We start from the raw sequence: 20962 nt of genomic DNA, 5'->3' as shown, positions 1-20962 counted from the left end.
TCGAGGACCTGCATATATCGTGTGGTCTGGAATCCCCAGCTGGGTTTTAATCGGTTTGAATCGTCGTTGCTCCTCGGTTATGGAGACTCACTTCTCTGTTCATCATCGTAGTATTAATAACTAGAACTCGAATAAGGCTTGTGAAGGTGTTGGATATGAAGTTTCATGATCTCAACATGGATCATGTCAGCTTTGTATATGTTTTTATGAAGTTTTCTATATGAAGAATTTTGTTAAAGAGCTTTTACGCAAAAGAACTTTGATTATTGTTAAAGCTATACCTTGAATCCCTGAGCCTGCATTCCTGAGTCTTCTCAATTTTGTTTCGGTTAAGTCTTGTTGAGTACTTTTGTACTTAGGGTTCATTAACCCCTTGTTGCAGGTGAGCCTCATGAGCAAATCTGTTTTGGATCGTGCTGCATGACTATCGTTCGTTCTGACGATGAGGAGTAAAATGTGTGATCCTTGGGCAGGATGTTTATTTTGTGTGTTATGTATATGTTATTTATGCCACTCCACTACTACTAAGATTTGTAATAATTATCAAACTTAGTTTGTAAGGTTTGAAACAACTGGTTTGTAAACTATGTTATCGTAAGACTTCCGCTGTTTTTTACTCTGGTATTGATATTTGAATAAATATTATAATACTGTAATGACTCTGTAACATGATCCTGCTTGGAAATCGTGGATGATTTGGGGTTCCCCGAGGACACCCGACAGTCTTTTTAAGTTAATGGAAACATATGCATAAAATGTCAAAGGTCGTCGGACAGTGACAGGTGCATGTGGGCCCTATAACTTAGGAGGTTCTGCCACAGAATGGTACCAGAGCGATCGTTACAAGGTTTTTGTTGTATTGATTTACAAAAACTTCAAAATGATTTGGGATGACTAAATTTAACTTGCTAATTTGGTCCAAATTGCTTCTGACTTATCTTATTTCTTTCTCACCATTCCTTATTTGATTAAAAAGGTTTTGTGTGGTGGAGTAGTAATATTACTATGCCCTATATAAAAATAAATGTTGTTTATGTGCATTATAAGCTTTGATGATTTTGTTCGTAAGAACGATTCATGCATCATTATTAATTCACTCGTTACTTCCTTCACCTCTGAGTCTAGAGTTGAGTAGTGAGTCTGGTTTAAGTAATGTAATCTATCATAGCTGCTCTTTAGACTTTAATCAAGTGGTCTTACTTGGATTAAATTAGCTTCCTATAGTATGGCTCGTACCAAGATGACGCCCCGTAAGTCCACTGGACCCAAAGGAGTTCCTCATCACCAACTTGCCCCTAGGAATGACGGTGCTAGTAGTAGCAGCTCTAGGCCTGATCCTCAGGTGGAGATATAGAGAATTTCTGCAGAATTAGCACAAGCTACTAGAGATAGGGCTTTGGATGCTATACAGGTAGGAGAATTACAGGATCAATTAAGGCGTCTCACCACCGCACATAGGAACTGTGGAAGCATGTTAGTTCGTACGGTGGAGGGACGAAATGAGGCTTGGCATAGGGAAAATGTAGCTAGAGCTAGAACTCATGAGCTAGAATTCTATGTAGAAGATTTAGAAGAACATAATACCTATCTACATGAGGAAGTTCATAGGCTTAGCAATCTACTAAATCCAAATCATGAGCCTCAAGCTGATGCCATGGACCCCGGTGTCATCCTTGCCGCTGATAACAAATCGGAAGAGGAAGAAGAAGAAGATCCTGAAGAATTAGTAATGATCAATGAAAGTGATGATGATGGCGGTAATAATTCCAGAATGGATACCAAGCCTGAAGTTTGAAGTAATCACGGAAAAGAGTAGAGTTGTATAATAGTTAATTATGGTTAAGCTATGTATCTTGTTTTGGTACTTATAGGGTCTGGTGTTTATAGTAGTAAACCCTATGTAATATGTCTGGAGTAGGCTTTTGTGCAATTCAATAAAGGCTTGTGAATAAAGTTTGGTTTGTTATGAGCAGATGCGTCGTACACGGGGTTCATATGTTCCTGGAACTTCACAAGATGAGGATGGTATTCCAGTTCCAACAAATCTAGCTGATGCTATAACTGCACTTGTCAATGTGACGGCTGAAAATTCCCGTTTGCTTCATGAGATCGCCCTAAGTAATCAGAATCAGATGCAAGGAAATTGTGGTCGTCACCATAATAGACAGGAGGCTACATATGTTGATTTTACAGACACAAGACCACCGGTGTTCACCAAGGCAGATGAACCATTGGAGGCTGATGACTGGCTTCGAACCATGGAGCAGAAATTTGACCTTATTCCATGCACGGAGTATCAGAAACCTATGTTTGCCGCCCAGCAACTTAGAGGAGTAGCAAGTGCTTGGTAGGCAAACTTAGTGGCTATGCAACCAGCTGGCATTTCAATAACTTGGGCTGAGTTCCGTACTGCCTTCAGAGCCCATTATATCCCTGAAGGAGTGATGGCAATGAAGCTAGATGAATTCCTTGCTTTGAAACAAGGAGATCAAACAGTGATGCAGTATGTGGGAAGATTCAATCACCTGTCACAATATGCATCCGAACATGTTAATACTGATACCAAGAAGAAGAGGTGGTTTATGAGAGGTTTAAATACCAAGCTGCAAACAATGATGACAACTTGCACCAATGTCACTTATCATGAGGCAGTAAATATTGCAATTGCTTCAGAGTCAAAGTATCGGCAGCATAAGGAGCTCAAAAAGAAAAAGAGTGTGCCGTCTGGATCTTTTGGGGGAAATTAGAAGAGGCAGAGGGTGATTTATCATCCAGTACATCATAATCGTCCTCCTTATCGTCCGCCGCAGTTTCAGGCTGGGCAACAGTCAAATGTCCGTCCTGCTATAACCTATCCGAATTCACAGTCAACCAATGCTTCTGGTGGCAATGCTCCAACGTCCCAGGGTCACAACTACCCATGCTATAATTGTGGAAGGACTGGTCATTTCTCTAGGGAATGTCCATATCCTAGGCAGGCTAATCAAAATTATCAGAAGGCCCCTGCCAATCAACAACAGGGTCAGGCACCAAACAAGAACCCCAATCAGAATGCTCAGAAGGGCAAAGATGAGAGGAAGACAGGACGGGTGTTCTATATTCAAGCTGGAGAAATTCCAGAAGGGGAGCCAGTGATGATGGGTATGTTTCCTGTTGCCAATCACCCTGCAGTTATACTTTTTGATTCTGGCGCATCGCATTCATTCATCAATAGAACATTTGTCGTGAAGCATGAAATTTTAATTGGGGCAACAAAGGAAAGTTTCTTTATACAGTCGCCCGGGGGACGTCTGTGTACTAAGAAAATGGTATACCAGGTACCCATAAACCTGGGTGGGCATATTTTTCCCACTACCATGATTATCCTTAAGGATCAGGATATAGATGTAATCTTGGGAATGAATTGGATGTATCAGCATAAGGCTGTTATAGATGCTTTGAATAGGACTTTAAGAGTAAGTTTGCCTGATAGTAATTCTCAACTTCTCATCCAACTTCCAACTCTAAGAAGATCAGTGGGCAAGGTTTGTGCAACTGTTGTCAAAGAGATTAGAGATATTCCAGTAGTGTGTGAGTTTCCGGATGTGTTTCCAGAAGATCTACCCGGTCTACCACCTGATAGGGATGTCCAGTTTAACATAGAATTGCAACCTAGAACAGCTCCGATTTCTCGGAGGGCTTATAGGATGCCACCTAAGGAATTGGCCGAGTTGAAGACTCAGTTACAAGAATTGATTGAGAAGGGGTTTATCCAACCTAGTTCCTCACCTTGGGGATGTCCGGCAATATTTGTGAAAAAGAAAGATGAGACCCTGAGGTTATGTGTTGACTATCACCCGTTGAATGAAGTGACTATCAAGAATAAGTATCCCTTACCTCGGATAGATTTGCTTTTTGATCAATTGGCCGGAGCCAAAGTTTTCTCCAAGATAGATTTGAGGTTAGGCTATCACCAAATCAAGATTAAGTCTGAGGATATTCCCAAAACAGCATTTACCACAAGATATGGATTGTATAAATACTTGGTAATGTCTTTTGGTTTGACAAATGCTCCAGCTCATTTCATGTATCTGATGAACTCAGTATTCATGCCTGAGCTAGATAAGTTTGTAGTGGTGTTTATTGATGACATTCTAGTATATTTCAAGAATAAGAAAGAACATGCGGAACATCTTAGGATTGTTCTGACCCGCTTGAGAGAACATCAACTATATGCCAAGTTCAGCAAGTGTGAGTTTTGGCTTAAGGAAGTGCAATTTCTTGGACATGTCTTGTCAGCCAAAGGAGTTGCAGTTGATCCTAGCAAAGTGAAGGATGTGCTTGATTGGAAACCGCCAACCATAGTTCATCAAGTTCGGAGTTTTCTTGGATTGGTGGGGTATTACCGTCGATTTATTCCAGAATTCTCTAAAGTATCAAAGCCCATAACTAAGTTGTTGAAGAATCAAGTCAAGTTTGTCTGGTCATCAGAGTGTGAGGAGGCTTTCTAGACTTTAAAGAGGCTGTTGACTACTGCACCAGTATTAGCCCAACCTGATATCGAGAAGCCATTTGATGTTTATTGTGATGCTTCAGGTATTGGTATTGGATGTGTGTTGATGCAAGAAGGCCGAGTCATTGCCTATGCATCTAGGCAACTTAAGCAATATAAAGAACACTATCCGACTCATGATCTAGAGTTAGCCGCAGTTGTCCATGCTCTGAAGATTTGGCGGCATTACCTGCTTGGTAATACGTGCCATATTTATACAGATCACAAGAGTTTAAAGTATATCTTTACTCAATCGGATTTGAACATGCGACAAAGAAGATGGTTAGAACTGATTAAGGATTATGATTTGGAAGTACATTATTACCCGGGTAAAGCAAATGTGGTTGCAGATGCCCTTAGTCGCAAAAGTTATTGCAATTGTCTGACGGTGAGAACAATGGGTTTGACGCTATGTCAAGAAATGGAGAAGTTGAATGTAGAAGTAATTCAACAAGGTAGTTTGACCCACATAATTGTTGAAGCCACTATTCGAGATCAAGTTATTGTTGCTCAGAAGGAAAACAAGGGTATAGCCCATATCATGGAAAGAGTCAAGAATGGAAAAGCAGAATGCTTCAGCATAGATGGTGAAGATGTGTTATGGTTCAAGGATCGCCTGGTGGTACCAAAAGTTCCTGAGTTGCGGTAGTCAATTCTAGAAGAGGCACATGCTACTAGGTTATCTATCCATCCGGGAAGCAACAAGATGTACCATGACTTAAAGCAAAGATTTTGGTGGACTAAAATGAAAATAGAGATTGCTAGATATATAGCGAAGTGTGATACTTGTCAAAAGGTGAAAGCAATACATTTGAGGTCTGCTGGTGAATTACAAGCATTACCTATTCCATCTTGGAAATGGGAGGACATAAGTATGGATTTTATTCTTGGTCTACCCAAGACATCAAAGGGATTTGATTCAGTATGGGTTATTGTAGATCGACTAACCAAATCAGCACATTTTCTTCCAGTCCAGAATACATATCCCACTATACGGTATGCCAAGATGTATTTAGAGCAAATTGTGAGTCTCCATGGAGTACCCAAGACTATTGTGTCAGATAGGGGTACACAGTTTGTCTCCAACTTTTGGAAATAATTACATTCTTCATTGGGTACCAAACTTCTGTATAGTACAGCTTATCATCCATAGACTGATGGACAGACTGAAAGAGTCAATCAAGTACTTGAAGATATGTTAAGGTGTTGTGTCCTTAACTATTCCAATAAGTGGGATGAGTGCTTACCTTTGGCTGAGTTCTCATACAACAATAGTTATCAGGAAAACATTAGAATGGCTCCATTTGAAGCACTCTATGGTCGTAGATGTAGAACATCATTGAGTTGGTCTGAGCCGGGAGAGAGAAGATTCTTTGGAGTTGACCTTGTGAAAGAAACAGAAGACAAGGTTAGACAAATACAGAGTAATCTAAAGATAGCTCAGTCCCGCCAAAAGAGTTATGCGGATAGACGGCGGAGACCATTGGTATTCAACAAAGGAGATTTTGTATATCTGAAAGTATCACCAATGAAGGAAGTTAACCGTTTTGGTGTTAAAGGAAAGTTGGCACCCCGATACATTGGACCATATCAAATTTTGAAGAGGTATGGAAAAGTGGCATATCGCTTGAAATTACCTGAGCATCTCGCAGCTGTGCATGATGTGTTCCATGTTTCTCAATTGAAAAAGTGTCTCCGAGTGCCTGAACAGAATGTTGAAGTTGAAGGAGTGGAACTAGAACCGGATTTAACTTATTCCGAATATCATATCCGAGTGTTAGATCAGAAAGATCGTGTTACTCGAAGACGGACAATCAAGTTCTACAAAATACAATGGAATCAACATTCAGAAGAAGAAGCTACTTGGGAATCCGAAGATTACTTGTTAGAAAAATTTCCAGAGTTTCTTGCGGCAATATAGAATAATGTTAGTGTACTATGTTGTTACCAATCAAGTTTGTAAAGGAACCTTAGCTGTTTTATGAACAGATTTTGGATATTTTTGGACTGACACATTTCCTTTTCCATTACTTACCCCGTGACTTGAATCTCGGGACGAGATTTCTTTTAGGGGGAAGGATTGTAACACCTCGGGTGTTTAAATACTAAAACAGGACATGTCATCATATGCATTGCAAAGCATTTGGTTATATGGAAAACTTTGATATGCAATCACTAAAACAAGTTTACATTTATGTTATGAGTGTTGCCTTGTATGGTTTGAATTGAGTTAAAAATTTGGTTTGGATTTTGAATTTTCAAGAAAACCTTGATTTTTTAGTATTTAAAGCCTACCCTGAAAAACTCATTTCAAAATCTAAGCATATTTTGGGGTTGAGCCTAAAAGCAAAAGTGTAGAGCTTGTCAAGTTATACAAAGTTTGTTTTTGGAGTTTTCAAAGTTGTTTAGAAAAATTTGAAGTAATTTGAAAAGGCGAGATTCTTTAAATGTTCCCTTTTTGAATTCAAATTTGCATTTCAAAATGTAGACCGAATTTGGGTATGGTTATAAAAGCAAAGTTGTAGAACTTTAAATTTGGAACAACTTTTATTTTTGGAGATTTTTGAGTTGTTACATAAATTTGGGAGTAATTTGGATTTTTAAATCGAATGGCAGTTTGGTAATTCTGATGAACAGTAACCGCGGAAGCCAACTCACCGTCTAGGATCTTCCTTCTGCTTCCAGACGTGACTGTGGCCGCCCTTGGCTTTGTGCTGGCATGGGAAAGGCCCCTGCGTGGCTTCTCTTTGCTTCCTGGCCGTCCTATAAAGCCTGTGCAGTCGTCGTTCTTCGTTTTTTCTTCTCCTCTGTTTTCTCCCGTCGCCATCGTCGCTGCTCTGTCGAGCTTTCACCGTCAATTCAGCGCCGTTGCTGTCCCAGCAAAGCCTGTCCTAGCTTCGCCTGATCCTTGTGCACCCAGCCAGCCAGTTTTGGTTACTTGATTTCACCGGGAACCTCCGTTCGTTGCTCTTCTTCCTCGCGGCCGGCAGCACCGCCGTCGTGAGCGTGTCGCCGTGGCCAGAGCTCTCCGTTTTGTCCACCGCAGTCGCCGGAGCACCGCCACCGTCGACGTTTTGCTCCGCCGTGGTTGCTCGGATCGTCGACCTGCTTCACCGTTGCTTCTCTAGCCCTGTTCTTTGCTCCATCGAGTTTAGGGTGAGCTACTGGTGCTTCCTGTGCACGTCGAACCACTCATCCATTGCTCTTTTGATCCAGCTTTATGTTTCAGTGTGTTCGGGGTGAGCTCCAGGTTCTTTTCTGAGTAGTTTTTGTGAGCTCCTGGTTCTTTTCCGAGTTGTTTGTGTGAGCTCCAGGTTCTTTTTCCGAGTTGTTTGTGTGAGCTTTAGGTTCTTTTTCGAGTTGTTTTTGTGAGCTCCAGGTTCTTTTCCGAGTTGTTTGTGTGAGCTCTAGATTCTTTTCCGAGTAGTTTTTGTGAGCTCCAGGTTCTTTTCTGAGTAGTTTTTGTGAGCTCTAGGTTCTTTTTCCGAGTTGTTTGTGTGAGCTCTAGGTTCTTTTTCCAAGTTGTTTGTGTGACTCCTGGTTCTTTCCGAGTTGTTTGTGTGAGCGGGTGAGTTCAAAATGGAATTTTTTTTCCTTTTTCAGAAATGATTGAATAGTGCTGGAATTTGTTATTTTTGTGTAGATTTATTTAGAGCTCCAAAAATTATAAAAATTTTTGTGTGACCTCTCTGTGATATATATTATTTAGGAAAAATATTAAATGTTACTTTTCAGTAATTTTTGAATGTGATAAAAATTGCTCAATTAATTAATAAATGAGTTTTCATGATTTTTCTAGGCTTAATTAATTATCTAAAAATTATGAAAATTATTTTGCCACTTAGTTATCATGTGATGAACCTTTACAAAAATTTTGAGTTCAATTGAAATAAGTTTTATGAATATGTTTAATTAGTTGTTAATCGGCATCCATCATCGAGCATCATATTTTGTATCTCGCATCATGTTAAACATGGCATTGTTACTACGTGTAGTGAACGAAGGTGAGCACGTGGTAGTTAATCAAGTTGTGGAGGAGGTTAATCCGTCTGTTGAGGTCGGATCGAATACTTGTGAAACGTCGCAGGAGCCGGACTTTTCCGTCAACGAAGGCAAGCCCCGGATGCATACAACCCTACCTTGTGTTTTACAAATTAAATTCGCTTTTGCTTTCCGTTACTGCATTAAGTGATTAGGAGTTAAGTGGAAACCTAATTGGTGCATTACCAACCTTGTTTTTCCATATCTACCTTGTTACCAGTTTTAATTCGAAAATGACTAGATATGCTTAGTCATGCTTAGCCAGGTGATTACCTGTCACCTGCAGGTTTTAAATGGATCTTTGGTTACTTATGTTATCATGAAATATGAGCATGTGGAGTAATAAATCTAGACCGGGTGGACTCGGTGTGTGTGAGCCACAAGACACGGAGGTCTTATGAGCGGGTTCTTTCCGCCTGGGTCGATTAAGGCACGTCCGTTGTTGAACTGTGTGCGATGAGACTTTGTAGTACTAACCACATACTCTGGTAAGCCTGAACTTGACGATTCTATTACGAGAATGGCTACTCGCGCACTAGGAGTGGAGAGATGGCGGGAATAGCATGTACCCATGTGGTAATGGGCTGGATTGGTGGAGTACTGTATTCTTGGGTGGCGCGGACCCGTTCTTGTTTAGAGGATCTGAGGGTAGGTTGGTATATGTAGGTCGGGGACCTGCATATATCGTGTGGTCTGGAATCCCCAGCTGGGTTTTAATCGGTTCGAATCGTCGTTGCTCCTTGGTTATGGAGACTCACTTCTCTGTTCATCATCGTAGTATTAATAACTGGAACTCGAATAAGGCTTGTGAAGGTGTTGGATATGAAGTTTCATGATCTCAACATGGATCATGTCAGCTTTGTATATGTTTTTATGAAGTTTTCTATATGAAGAATTTTGTTAAAGAGCTTTTACGTAAAAGAACTTTGATTATTGTTAAAGCTATACCTTGAATCCCTGAGCCTGCATTCCCGAGTCTTCTCAATTTTGTTTCGGTTAAGTCTTGTTGAGTACTTTTGTACTCAGGGTTCGTTGACCCCTTGTTGCAGGTGAGCCTCATGAGCAGATCTATTTTGGATCGTGCTGCATGACTATCGTTCGTTCTGACGATGAGGAGTAAAATGTGTGATCCTTGGGCAGGATGTTTATTTTGTGTGTTATGTATATGTTATTTATGCCACTCCACTACTACTAAGATTTGTAATAATTATCGAACTTAGTTTGTAAGGTTTGAAACAACTGGTTTGTAAACTATGTTATTGTAAGACTTCCGCTATTTTTTACTCTGGTATTGATATTTGAATAAATATTATAATACTGCAATGACTCTGTAACGTGATCCTACTCGGAAATCGTGGATGATTCGGGGTTCCCCGAGGACACCCGACAGTCTTTTTAAGTTAATGGAAACATATGCATAAAATGTCAAAGGTCGTCGGATAGTGACAGATGCATGTGGGCCCTATAACTTAGGAGGTTCTGCCATAGAGTCCGGCGAAGGTTGGTCGGCCTCGGCGGATACGAGGGCCGTGCCACCGCCGTCGTTGCAGAGGAGGGACGCGGTGAAGAAGCGGTTGAGCATCCGCTCGAGGTGAGTATTTTGCTAGTGAAGTTTTTTAACATCTCCTGCTTTTGTTTTGGTCATGGGTCTGACCGTGTTTTGCCCCCAGCCGGAAGCGTTAGGCGGAAGTGCCTACCTTGGCGCCGTGCAAGGCGCTCAAGGTGGGCATGGGTTCCATTGCCCTAGGGGCGGTGGAGGTACAGGAGTTGGTCGCCCAGGTAGGGGCTACCCAGGCGGCCATGGGGCGAGAGGAGGAGGAGGAGCCTACACTCCGCGAGGCCGTAGCACCTGTAGCTGTCGAGGCCACTGTGGGTGCGGCCAAGACCCCCTCGGCCGTGGAGGCCATCGAGGGTGAGGTCGAGGTCGAGGCCCCCACGGTTGTCGAGGCCACCGAGGGCAAGGTCGAGGTCGAGGCCTCCACGGTTGTCGAGGCCACCGAGGGCGAGGTCGAGGCCCCCACGGTTGCCGAGGCCCTCCGGACCTCAGGGGCCGAGGTGGTGGAGATCGCGGTGCCCGGGAACTTCGGGGCCGAAGTGGTGGAGGCCGGAGTGAGCGCGGCGAGGGCGGTGGCCCTAGAGGTGGAGACGGAGGTGAGGCAAGCCTCAACCCTGCCGCCAATTTAGAGCGCACTTCCAGTACAGGGGAGCGCCCGGGAGGCGGAGGTCCACCCGATCCCTATCGACAATGCTTCCTGGGGGAAGGGGGTAGCTGATGCCGGGGCGGCCAGTGCCGTGGAACAGCCGGCTTTGGCTTCGGGCGAGGGAAGTACGGCCCTCGTGCGAGTGCGGCCTGAGCCGTACGGGTGGGATCACCCACGTGTCTGGTGGTAGAGCCGGGACGACCCCGAGGGGGAGCCTATCTTTGCACTTGTGGACATGGCCGAGGGGGTCGCTGGGACACCCTCGAGCAGTACCGCAGCCTAGCGGAATGGTCGCTGTGGACAGCGCTGTCCGTCGTGGCCAATGACCTGCCCGGGGTCTCGCAGGTACGTATCCCCCTTTTCTCGTGTGATGTTGTCTTTCTCCGGGTTTATTTGTAGTGCTCAACTTGTGTTCTGTCTATCCAGGAGCTCGAGGCCCGGTCCTTCGGGAAGTCGCTGTTCCTTCAGTGGGAGAGGGGCGTCTGGGACGAGCTCTGTCGGCAGAGGGAGCTGCTCACCCACGCCAACGAGCTTCTGTCGGCACGGAGCGCGGAGGCGGAGGATCTCCGTCTTCGCCGTGACAACCGGGAGGCTGAGGTGGCCACGGCTCAGGGGCAGGTCGCCCCTTTGGTGGCATGGGTCAAGGAGTTGGAGGAGGAACTGACCCGTGTGGCCAACGAGCGAGACGCCTCCCACTCCCGGGCGGAAGAAGTGAGGGCCACCGCCATAGCCACCGCCGGGTAGCTGGGTGCGGAGCAGTGGGTGCACGAGCTGATGAAAGGTGCCTTGGTAGAGGCTACCAAGGCGGCCAAGGCTTCCCAAGGCGAGGTCCTAAAATGGAGGGAAAAGGCCGAGGGTGAGTCCTGTTCCCTTTGTTTCATTCGTTTTTTTATGCGTTCGACACCTAACTTCTTGTCACAACGCAGAACTGGAGAAGGAGGCTTCCAGGGCAGCCGAGGCCTCTCGTGTCGAGGTCCAGCGCTGGAAGGAGAAGGCCAAGGGTGAGTCCAACAGGCCTCGCGCCCCTATTTGGCTTGTTTTCTTTGACGCTTAATCCCATTCTACTTGTTTTGGCGCAGGGTTGGACGATGAGGTCTCGCGGTTGACCGAGGCCTCCGTCGCACTGCAGACAGTGCTCAATCACGAGATCGAGGAGCACGACGTGCTGTAGAGCGCCGCTCACGCCATCTATGAGGCCCTAGAGATGGAGGGGGTTCAATCGGGCAGCTCCCTTAGGAGCCGCCTGACTGTGTTGATTGGCCAAGCACGTCAGCGACTGCGAGAGGCGCTACACACAGGCATCAAACGCGCCCTGGCCGTCATCTCCTCGCACTACACCGACGTCGACGTCGAAGGCGTCAGTGATGGCTATGTCCTATCCGAGGATGCCGTCGAGGCCGAGGAGGAGCTGACGAGGCTGGAAGCGGCAGTCGAGGGCCCTGGCACGGCATTGGCGAAGCTGTTCGAAGAGGAGGTGGTCCCTCCTTTGCCGTCTACCGACACGGGAGACCCTATGCCTTGACCTGGGCCGAGGGGGCCGTGTAATAAGTTAGATTTATTACTGTGTCATGACGTTTGTGGCCATCGAGGCCTTTGTGAGGTGCTTGTATATATATGCTTTTTCTAATTGTTTTATTGTATTTCCGAGCCTCTGTCCTGTGTCTCGCCTCCGAACGTATCATCTGTAAAAACTCCCTTGGAGCCTAAGTTGTCCCTCGGGTAAAAGGTGGTGAGGGAGTTGTCATAGCCCGGAGGCATAGGTCGTTCTCATAGCTCGGCCGGCCTTTTAGCCTTGAGACATACTTTTGGTCCTTAGGTTCTTTATAGATGGTCTGTTAGAGCGCGCTAGAGAGAGTTTGGCGTAGGAATTTAACTGAAAATCGATTAAGAAATGGTGTCCGAGACTTAGGGGGGTTCCCCCCCTTCTAGCCCCGGAGGGAGGCTCGGCCCTGCGGAGGCATGGCCAAGTCTCCCTTGAAGCGTTATTGTAAAGCATTTTACCTTCTGTTCTGATTTCTAGACAAGTCCTTTGAAAAAACCCCCTCGGAGCCTGGGCTGCCTCTCGAGTGAAAGGTGGTGAGGGAGTTGCCGTAGCCCGGAGGCGTAGGCTTATCTCTTGGCTCGGCCAGCCTTTTGCTCTTGAGGCGAACCTCTGGTCCTTAGGTTTTTTTGTAATCAACTTGTCCTAGTATGGGACAGGTTCCCCTTGATGGGGGTTTCTCGAAAAATTAGAACAACTAAAGACGCTTCTTTAACGTATTTCGAGAAACAAAATATACAATGCTTGGAAATTAAAGGTAGAAACGACGTAGCTGTTCTATGTTCCAAGCATTGGTGAGGACTTCGCCCTTCTCGTTGGCGAACTTGTAGGTCCCAGGCTTCAGCACTTGAGCGACGATGTATGGCCCTTCCCAGGGTGGGGTCAGCTTGTGGCGGCCCTTGTTGCTCTGCCTCAGTCTCAGCACCAGGTCGCCCACCTTTAGGTCTTGGCTTTGGACGCGCCGGGCTTGGTAGCGTCGTAGGGCTTGCTGGTACCTGGCTGAGTGTAGCAGCGTGACGTCTCGGGCTTCCTCCAGTTGGTCGAGGGCGTCTTCGCGGGCAGTGCGGTTGCTTTGCTCGTTGTACGCCTGTAGCCTCGGGGAACCATATTCTAAGTCAGTGGGGAGGATGGCCTCGGCTCCATAGACCAGGAAGAACGGTGTGAATCCTGTGGCTCGGCTTGGGGTGTTTCTTAGGCTCCAGACAACTAACGGGAGTTCAGCAAGCCATTTCTTGCCAAACTTCTTCAACCAGTTGAATATTCTTGGCTTAAGGCCTTGTAGGATCATGCCGTTGGCATGCTCTACTTGGCCATTCGTCCTAGGGTGTCCTACGGCCGACCAGGCCACCTGGATGTGGTGGTCATCGTAGAACGTCAGGAACTTGCGACCAGTGAATTGTGTCCCATTGTTAGTGATGATGGTGTTAGGAACCCCGAACCTGTGGATGATGTCAGTGAAGAATAGAACCGCTTGCTCGGATTTGATTTGCGTGATCGGGCGAGCCTCGATCCACTTGGAGAACTTGTCGATGGCTACCAGCAGGTGGGTGTAGCCCTCGGGGGCCTTTTGCAGAGGCCCAACCATGTCGAGACCCCATACGGCGAATGGCCATGTGACAGGGATGGTTTGGAGGGCTTGGGCCGGGAGGTGCATCTGCCGCGCATAGTACGGACATCCCTCGCAGGAGCGTACTAGCTTGGTGGCGTTGGCAACCGCCGTTGGCCAGTAGAATCCTTGGCGAAAGATGTTTCCAACGAGTGTCTGAGGCGCCGCATGGTGGCCGCAGGCTCCCGCGTGCAAGTCCCAAAGCAGGGCCTGGCCCGCCTCGGTAGTGATGCATCATTGGAGGACGCCTAATGGGCTTTGCCTATACAACTCGCGGTCGTAGAGGATGTAAGTTTTGGCTTGCCTTGCAAGCCACCGGGCTTTGGTCCTGTCTGTAGGAAGCTCTCCCCGGATGAGGTAATCAAGGAACGGGACTCGCCAGTCCGTACCCTGGTCGGCCTCAGGAGGCTCTGCTTTGATTTCCATGACTTTAGGCTCGACTGCGGAGGTCTTGGCGGTAGAGGGGGCCTCGGGCCCTTCGACGGGCTTGACCGGTGAGCCATCTTCCGCCGCCGAGGTGCAGTCAATGGAAGGTTTACGGAGGTCTCTGGCGAAGATGTTCGGGGGGACCGGGGCCCTCGCCGACGCCATCTTTGCTAGTTCGTCCGTGGCCTCGTTGTACTTTCGCGCAACATGGTTGAGTTTGAGACCATCGAACTTGTTCTCTAGGCGATGTACTATCGTGCAGTACGCCTTCATTTTGGGGTCATGGCAGCTTGACTCTTTCATCACCTGATCGACGACGAGCTACGAATCACCCCATATGTCGAGACGTCGCACTCCAAGTTCAATGGCGATTTGCAGGCCGTTGACGAGGGCCTCGTATTTGGCCACATTGTTGGAGGCGGCGAAGTGAAGCCGGACCATGTAGTGCATGTGTACTCCAAGGGGCAAGACCAGAAGCAGGCCCACGCCAGCCCCAGTCTTCATTAGAGACCCATCGAAGTACATGGTCCAGCATTCTGATTGGATCTGAGTGGGTGGCAGCTATGTGTCGGTCCACTCGGCTACAAAGTCGGCTAGGACCTGTGATTTGATCGCTTTCTAAGGCGTGAAAGACAAGGTTTCCCCCATGAGTTCGACAGCCCACTTGGCTATTCTACCCGAGGCCTCCCAGTTTTGGATTATCTCTCCCAGAGGAAAAGACGACACCACAGTCACCGGGTGGGACTCGAAGTAGTGACGCAGCTTGCGTCGAGCCAAGACTACAGCGTAAACCAACTTCTGGATGTGGGGGTAACATGTCTTAGTCTTGGAGAGCACTTCGCTGATGAAGTAGACAGGTCGTTGGACGGGTAGAGCATGTCCCTTCTCCTGCCTCTCGACTACTACGGCCGTGCTGACCACTTGGGTCATCGCGGTGACATAGAGTAAGAGGTGCTCGCCCTCGGTGGGTGGAACCAGGACGGGGGGGGGGTGGTGAGCAGTGCTTTGAGCCTGTCGAGGGCTTCCTCGGCCTCGGTGGTCCAAGAAAAGTGCTCGGACTTTCTCAAGAGGCGGTACAGGGGCAGGCCTTTTTCGCCGAGGCGCGAGATGAAGCGGCTTAGGGCTGCAAGGCATCCCATGACCCTCTGCACCCCTTTGAGGTCTCGAATCGGGCCCATGTTGGTCACGGCTGAGACCTTCTCCGGGTTGGCCTCGATACCACGTTCTGAGACTATGAACCCCAAGAGCATGCCTCGGGAAACCCCGAAGACACACTTCTCGGGGTTGAGCTTGATGCCCTTTTCTCTAAGACATGTGAAGGCAACCTCCAAGTCGCCGACGAGATCACCGGCCTTTCTGGACTTGACTACGATGGCTTGGATCATGCACCGCTGGTAAGTAGCCCCTGCGTTTCTGAGGCCGAACGGCATGGTTACGTAGCAGTACATGCCGAATGGAGTGATGAAAGAAGTCGCAAGCTGGTCGGACTCTTTCATCTTGATTTGGTGGTAACCGGAATACGCATCAAGGAAGGAGAGGGTTTCGCATCCTGTAGTGGAGTCGACGATTTGGTCAATTCGTGGTAGTGGGAATGGGACCTTCGGGCACGCTTTATTTAGACCAGTGTAGTCCACGCACATCCTCCACTTGCCACTTTTCTTCCTAACTAATACAGGGTTAGCCAACCACTCTGGATGGAATACTTCCTTGATGAACCCAGCTGCCATGAGCTTCTGCACTTCTTCGCCGATGGCCCTGCGCTTCTCCTCGTCAAACCGGTGTAGGCGCTGCTTCACTAGCCTGGAGCCCACCCGGATATCTAAGGCATGCTCGGCGACCTCCCTTGGTATGCCCGACATGTCCGAGGGACTCCACGTGAATATATCGACGTTCGCATTTAGAAAGTCGACGAGCACGGCCTCCTATTTGCTGTCGAGGGTGGCGCTGATCTTTAGTCCTCGGCCGTTGGGGACGGTGGGATCGACAGGGACGAGCTTGACGGCCTCCGCGGGCTCGAAGGTCCCGACACGCCGCTTGGCATCGGGAACCTCGCTACCAAGCTGGTCGAGATTGGCGATGAGGGCCTCGGCCTCCACGATGGCCTCGGCGTACTCGATGCACTCGACGTCGCAGTCGTATGCATGTTCGTACGTGGACTTGACGGTGATGTTGTCATTGGGGCCTGGCATCTTGAGCTTGAGGTAGGTGTAGTTGGGGACCGCCATGAACTTGGCGTAGCATGGGTGCCCCAAGATGGCATGGTAAGCCCCCTTGAACCCAACCACCTCGAAGGTGAGGACCTCCTTGCGGTAGTTGGAGGGAGTGCCAAAGCAGACAGGTAAGTCGATGCGCCCGAGGGGTCGTGTGCGCTTTCCTGGCACGACACCGTGGAAGGGCGCGGAACCGCCTCGGAGCCGTGACTGGTCGAGCTCCAGGAGCTCCAGAGTGTTGACATAGAGGATGTTGAGGCCGCTGCCTCCGTCCATGAGCACTTTGGTAAGCCGGGTGTTGCCGACGATCGGGTCGACGACAAGCGGGTACTGCTCGGGGTTTGGAACATAATCGGGGTGGTCATCCCGATCAAAGGTGATTGCCTCCCGAGACCAATCGAGGTACCGGGGGGTGGCCACCTTGACCGAGAAGACCTCCCGGTGTTCCCTCTTTCGCTGGCGTGCCGAGGGTCCACCAAAGATCATGAAGGCGTTGCGTACCTCGGGGAACCCATCATCTTTATCGCCGTGCCTCTCGCCGATGCCCCTTTTCCTGGCGTCATCGTCGTCGGGGAGCCCAAGCCTGGCATAGTAACACCGGAGCATGGTGCACTCCTCGAGGGCATGCTTCACCGGACCTTGATGGTAAGGACAGGGCTTCTTAAGCATGTCGTCAAATAGCCCAGGGCCCCGGGGGCCTCGGGGATTCCTGCGATCTGCTGTGGTGACATGGCCGGCCTCGAGGACCTCCTGCTTTCCTAGGCGACCCTTCTTCTTTCTCTTGGGGACGCGGGTGGGTGAGGCCTCGGGGGCCTCGTCCTTCTGCTTCCCCTTGGCGCCGTTATTGGGGAAGATGGCCCCAACCGCCTCTTTGCCCGAGGCGAAGTTGGTGGCGATGTCGAGGAGTGCGGCCGCTATGGTTGGTACGTTCCGGCCCAATTCTCGGACCAGGTCTCGGCAGGAGGTGCCAGAGAGGAATGCTTGGATGATTTTTGAGTCACCGACGTGGGGCAACTCGGTGCATTTCTTGGAGAAGCACTGGATGAAATCTCAAAGAGATTCGTCCGGCTTCTGGCGACAACCTTTGAGGTCCCAGGAGTTCCCGGGGCGCACGTAGGTGCCCTGGATATTCCCAACGAAGACCCTCACCAAGTTGTGCCAGTCGTGGATCTGTGCAGGGGGAAGGTGTTCGAGCCAGGCTCACGCTGAGTCTGACAAGAACAAAGGGAGGTTGCGGATGATGAGCAGGTCATCATCCACACCACCTAACTGACAAGCCAGGCGATAATCGGCTAGCCATAGCTCAGGGTTTGTCTCACCGCTATACTTTGTGAGGTTGGCAGGTTGCCAGAACCGGGCTAGGAAGTGAGCATTGCGGATGGCTCTACTAAAGACCCGAGGGCCAGGTGACTCGGGAGAAGGACTATGGTCCTCTTCGCTGTCGTAGCGGCCGCCTCAGTGTGGGTGGTAGCCCTGGGCAGCTTCGTCATCGTGGCACCGTTGCCTACCAACTACTTCGTGGTCACCTTGTGCCTCGCGTTGGTCTCCAGGTTGATCGCGCACCGAGGGGGCCCTGTTGGCCGTCGGCGCGCGAGCGGGCTTGGGACAGATCGAGGCATCCTGGCCCCAGCGAGGTTGCGCCATGGGTTGCTCTGAAGTGCCTCCGTGCCGGCGGGACACAGAACTTTTGGCCTGCTACACCGCAGCGGTCTCGAGGAGTTCACGGAGCTCTCCATGGACCCATCACCCCTCGGTGGTGGAGGGCTCGGGCATTGCTCGGACCAGCATCACAGCCGCTGTGACATTCTGGCTAGTGTGATTAAAGATTGGGGGTGGCTCACCCCCCTCGTTGTCATTGATGCGGTGATGGATGTCGCGGGCCCTCCATCGGGCTCCTCCACCCTCACCGCGCCCTTACTGCTCCTGCTCGAGAGTGTCCCGAAGCTGTTGCAGAAGGAGTCGGTCTTGTTCGACCTTGGCTTGAAGCTCGCGGAGCTGCTCCAGGTCTAGGCGTCGATGCTCCCCGTGGATGGGATTCTCGTTCCGTGCTACTGGGGCTTCGAGACGCGGAGGTGTGGCATCGCCCGCCGTTGCCCGGGGCGGGGAATGGTTTCCTGTCCTCTCGTCCTCTTCGCCCGCCCTTGGCATCCTGAGCTCGACGTGGAAGTACTCACGAGACGGATCGTAAGTCCCTTCGTTGTCGGAGTCGGAGTAGCCGAAGCAGTAGTCGCTTGCAGTCATGAAGCGGCGCATGGCTTCGGGGTCACAAAGACTAGAGAAGTCTGCTCTGGCCCATGCCTCGTCTTCTTCCGAGGAGTCGGCGTGGGCGTGCGCCGATGTTGCGGGGGAGAAATCGAGGGCGAAACGTTGGTGGAGTCCTGAGGGCTCTGCGTGCTTGGAAGCATAGGTGGAAGCGAAGGCGGCGGCGGCGTTTATCAACCCGAAGGGGTACGGGGATGGTGCCATTGCCGAGCACCACTCTGCCGGGGCTGGCCCCTCAGGAGGCATCGCCGTGCATCGCCGGAATCTTTTCCTTGCCCAAGCTCAGGTTAGATAAGTCCCCGACCAGGGACTCTGTACCAACAGCCGAGCAAGGGATACCGGCGGAGCGCGGCACATTGCCCCGAGCTTGCGTGGTGTCGGGGCGGTCCCGCTCGCGTCGCGCCTGGCGAGTGCTACGGGAGCCGCGGCCCGGACGCTGCCTACGCCTAGGCTATGGGTCTGTGGTAACGTCGTCGGGCAGTGGAGCTCAGGGTGTGAGGAGTACCATATCATATCCACATCCTAGAGACATGAACTCTAGGCTCCCGAACCATACCACCATGCCGAGACGCAACGGTCGTACGAGGTCTGCCATCCGGAACTTGCTAGGATGATGAAGCTAACACGCAGCGAGCCCCTACCTGGCATGCCAACAGTCAGCGTTTCGGACCGAGGGGGGTCCTTAACCAACGAGTGAATTTGTGCTGCGTGCCTCTAATCCCCAATGGTGATGCAAAGAGACACAAGGTTTATACTGGTTTAGGCAATCGACGCCCTACGTCTAGTCTGAGAGATCGATCTTGTATTCCTTGCACCGGAGTGCTCGTAGTAGGGGGTTACAAGCTAGGTGAGAGAGGGAGCTAGCCCCAGGTCTCGGCAGGGGCGGTGCGGGCTGCTTGAGGCGTTGTTCTCAAGCAGCATAGAAGTGTGTGGTTCTATTAGTGAGTTCCTCTTTCTGCTCGTTGTTCTCCTATCCCTAGAAATGGCCCCAGTCCCTCCCTTTTATACTCTAAGGGAGAACCAGGAACATACATATGTTGCTACATAGCGTTCTATAAGTGGGGATGGCATGTCCGAGCCCTGTAGCCAGCCACTGTTGTGGTATGGTCGATGGAGTGGCCCCGTCCTTATCGTGCAGAAGTGACGCGCCGGTCATACTTGATCTTGTGCGTCGTGGGGCTCCAGTACAGCTTGAGGCAGGACATGGCGGGTGACATGCCGATCATCGTGCGATGATGTCGTAGGGAGTCGAGGCTCTACAGATGCCGAGGCCGAGCCATCGTGGGGGGCTCGGCAGACATGGATCCTCAGGCTGCCGAGCCTCTGAAGCAAACTGCCGAGGCTTTGGAGGGAATTATTGGTCCAGGGTACTGATTTCGAGGCCACAGTATCCCAGACGTGGCTCCCCACACTGCGTTGTTCTCGGAGCAGGAGTTGGCAGCATAGTGAGGCATGGGCATCAACCATGTGCATAGCGGTGGGCACAGTGGCGGGTAACCCCTGCCTAGTCCTGCCTCCTGTCCCGTCGGCCATTCCACTGTACTATGCCGAGCATGCGGCCGATGTCAGTGGCAGCAGTTGGCTGAAGTTAATACGACACGATGTTTTATCAGAGGGATAGGTGAAGGAAGAGGCAGCGGAGTGTTGTCGAGCCCGTCTCGTGTGAGGCGAAGGGTCGGCGACCCGGCCGAGGCCTGCGACGAGAGGGGGTCGGCCGAGGCCTTCGGTGGGGGATCGCCCGAGGCCAGCGGTGAGGGGGCCTCGAGCGATATGGAGAATTGGCCGAGGCCTTTGGTGAGAGGTCGCCCCCGAGGCCAGCGATGAGGGGGCCTCAGGCGAGTCAGAGAATCAGCTGAGGCCAGCGGTTGTTAGCTGTTTTCAATTCTTACGAAGTCTAAGCAGTCGTTTTTTGGTTCTTGCTTAGGGTACCCCTTCTCACGGTATCCGACAAATGGCAACTTGGATAGTGATGCAAGTAGAAACATGGTAGATCAAAAGTTGTATCGGTCCATGATTGGAAGCCTACTCTATGTGACTACATCAAGGCCAGATGTCATGTTTAGTGTATGCATGTGTGCAAGATTTCAAGCCTCACTAAGAGAAAGTCATTTGAAGGCTACAAAGAGAATATTAAGGTACTTGAAG

At 49.7% G+C, this 20962-nt stretch overlaps 2 protein-coding genes across 2 annotated transcripts; both read right to left on the bottom strand.

Annotated features, from left to right (window-relative positions):
- Positions 1-14153: 14153 nt before the first annotated feature.
- Positions 14154-14510, bottom strand: LOC136467243 (uncharacterized). The gene has a single exon (XM_066465862.1). It carries the CDS (start codon positions 14508-14510, stop codon positions 14154-14156), a length of 357 nt encoding a protein of 118 aa, XP_066321959.1.
- Positions 14511-16267: 1757 nt separating this feature from the next.
- On the bottom strand, positions 16268-16570 carry LOC136467233 (uncharacterized). Its single transcript, XM_066465851.1, has one exon. The coding sequence runs from the start codon at positions 16568-16570 to the stop codon at positions 16268-16270; it is 303 nt and encodes a 100-aa protein (XP_066321948.1).
- Between the last annotated feature and the right edge of the window lie 4392 nt (positions 16571-20962).

Source organism: Miscanthus floridulus, chromosome 1 (assembly GCF_019320115.1).
Source record: "Miscanthus floridulus cultivar M001 chromosome 1, ASM1932011v1, whole genome shotgun sequence".
Lineage (NCBI taxonomy): Eukaryota > Viridiplantae > Streptophyta > Magnoliopsida > Poales > Poaceae > Miscanthus > Miscanthus floridulus.
This window is presented reverse-complemented; position numbering and strand designations above follow the sequence as displayed.

What these genes read in the sequence shown, in the direction of transcription:
- LOC136467233 (XM_066465851.1), bottom strand. Translation starts at nt 16,570, where the DNA reads ATGGCGGTCCCCAACTACACCTACCTCAAGCTCAAGATGCCAGGCCCC.
- LOC136467243 (XM_066465862.1), bottom strand. Translation starts at nt 14,510, where the DNA reads ATGGCGTCGGCGAGGGCCCCGGTCCCCCCGAACATCTTCGCCAGAGAC.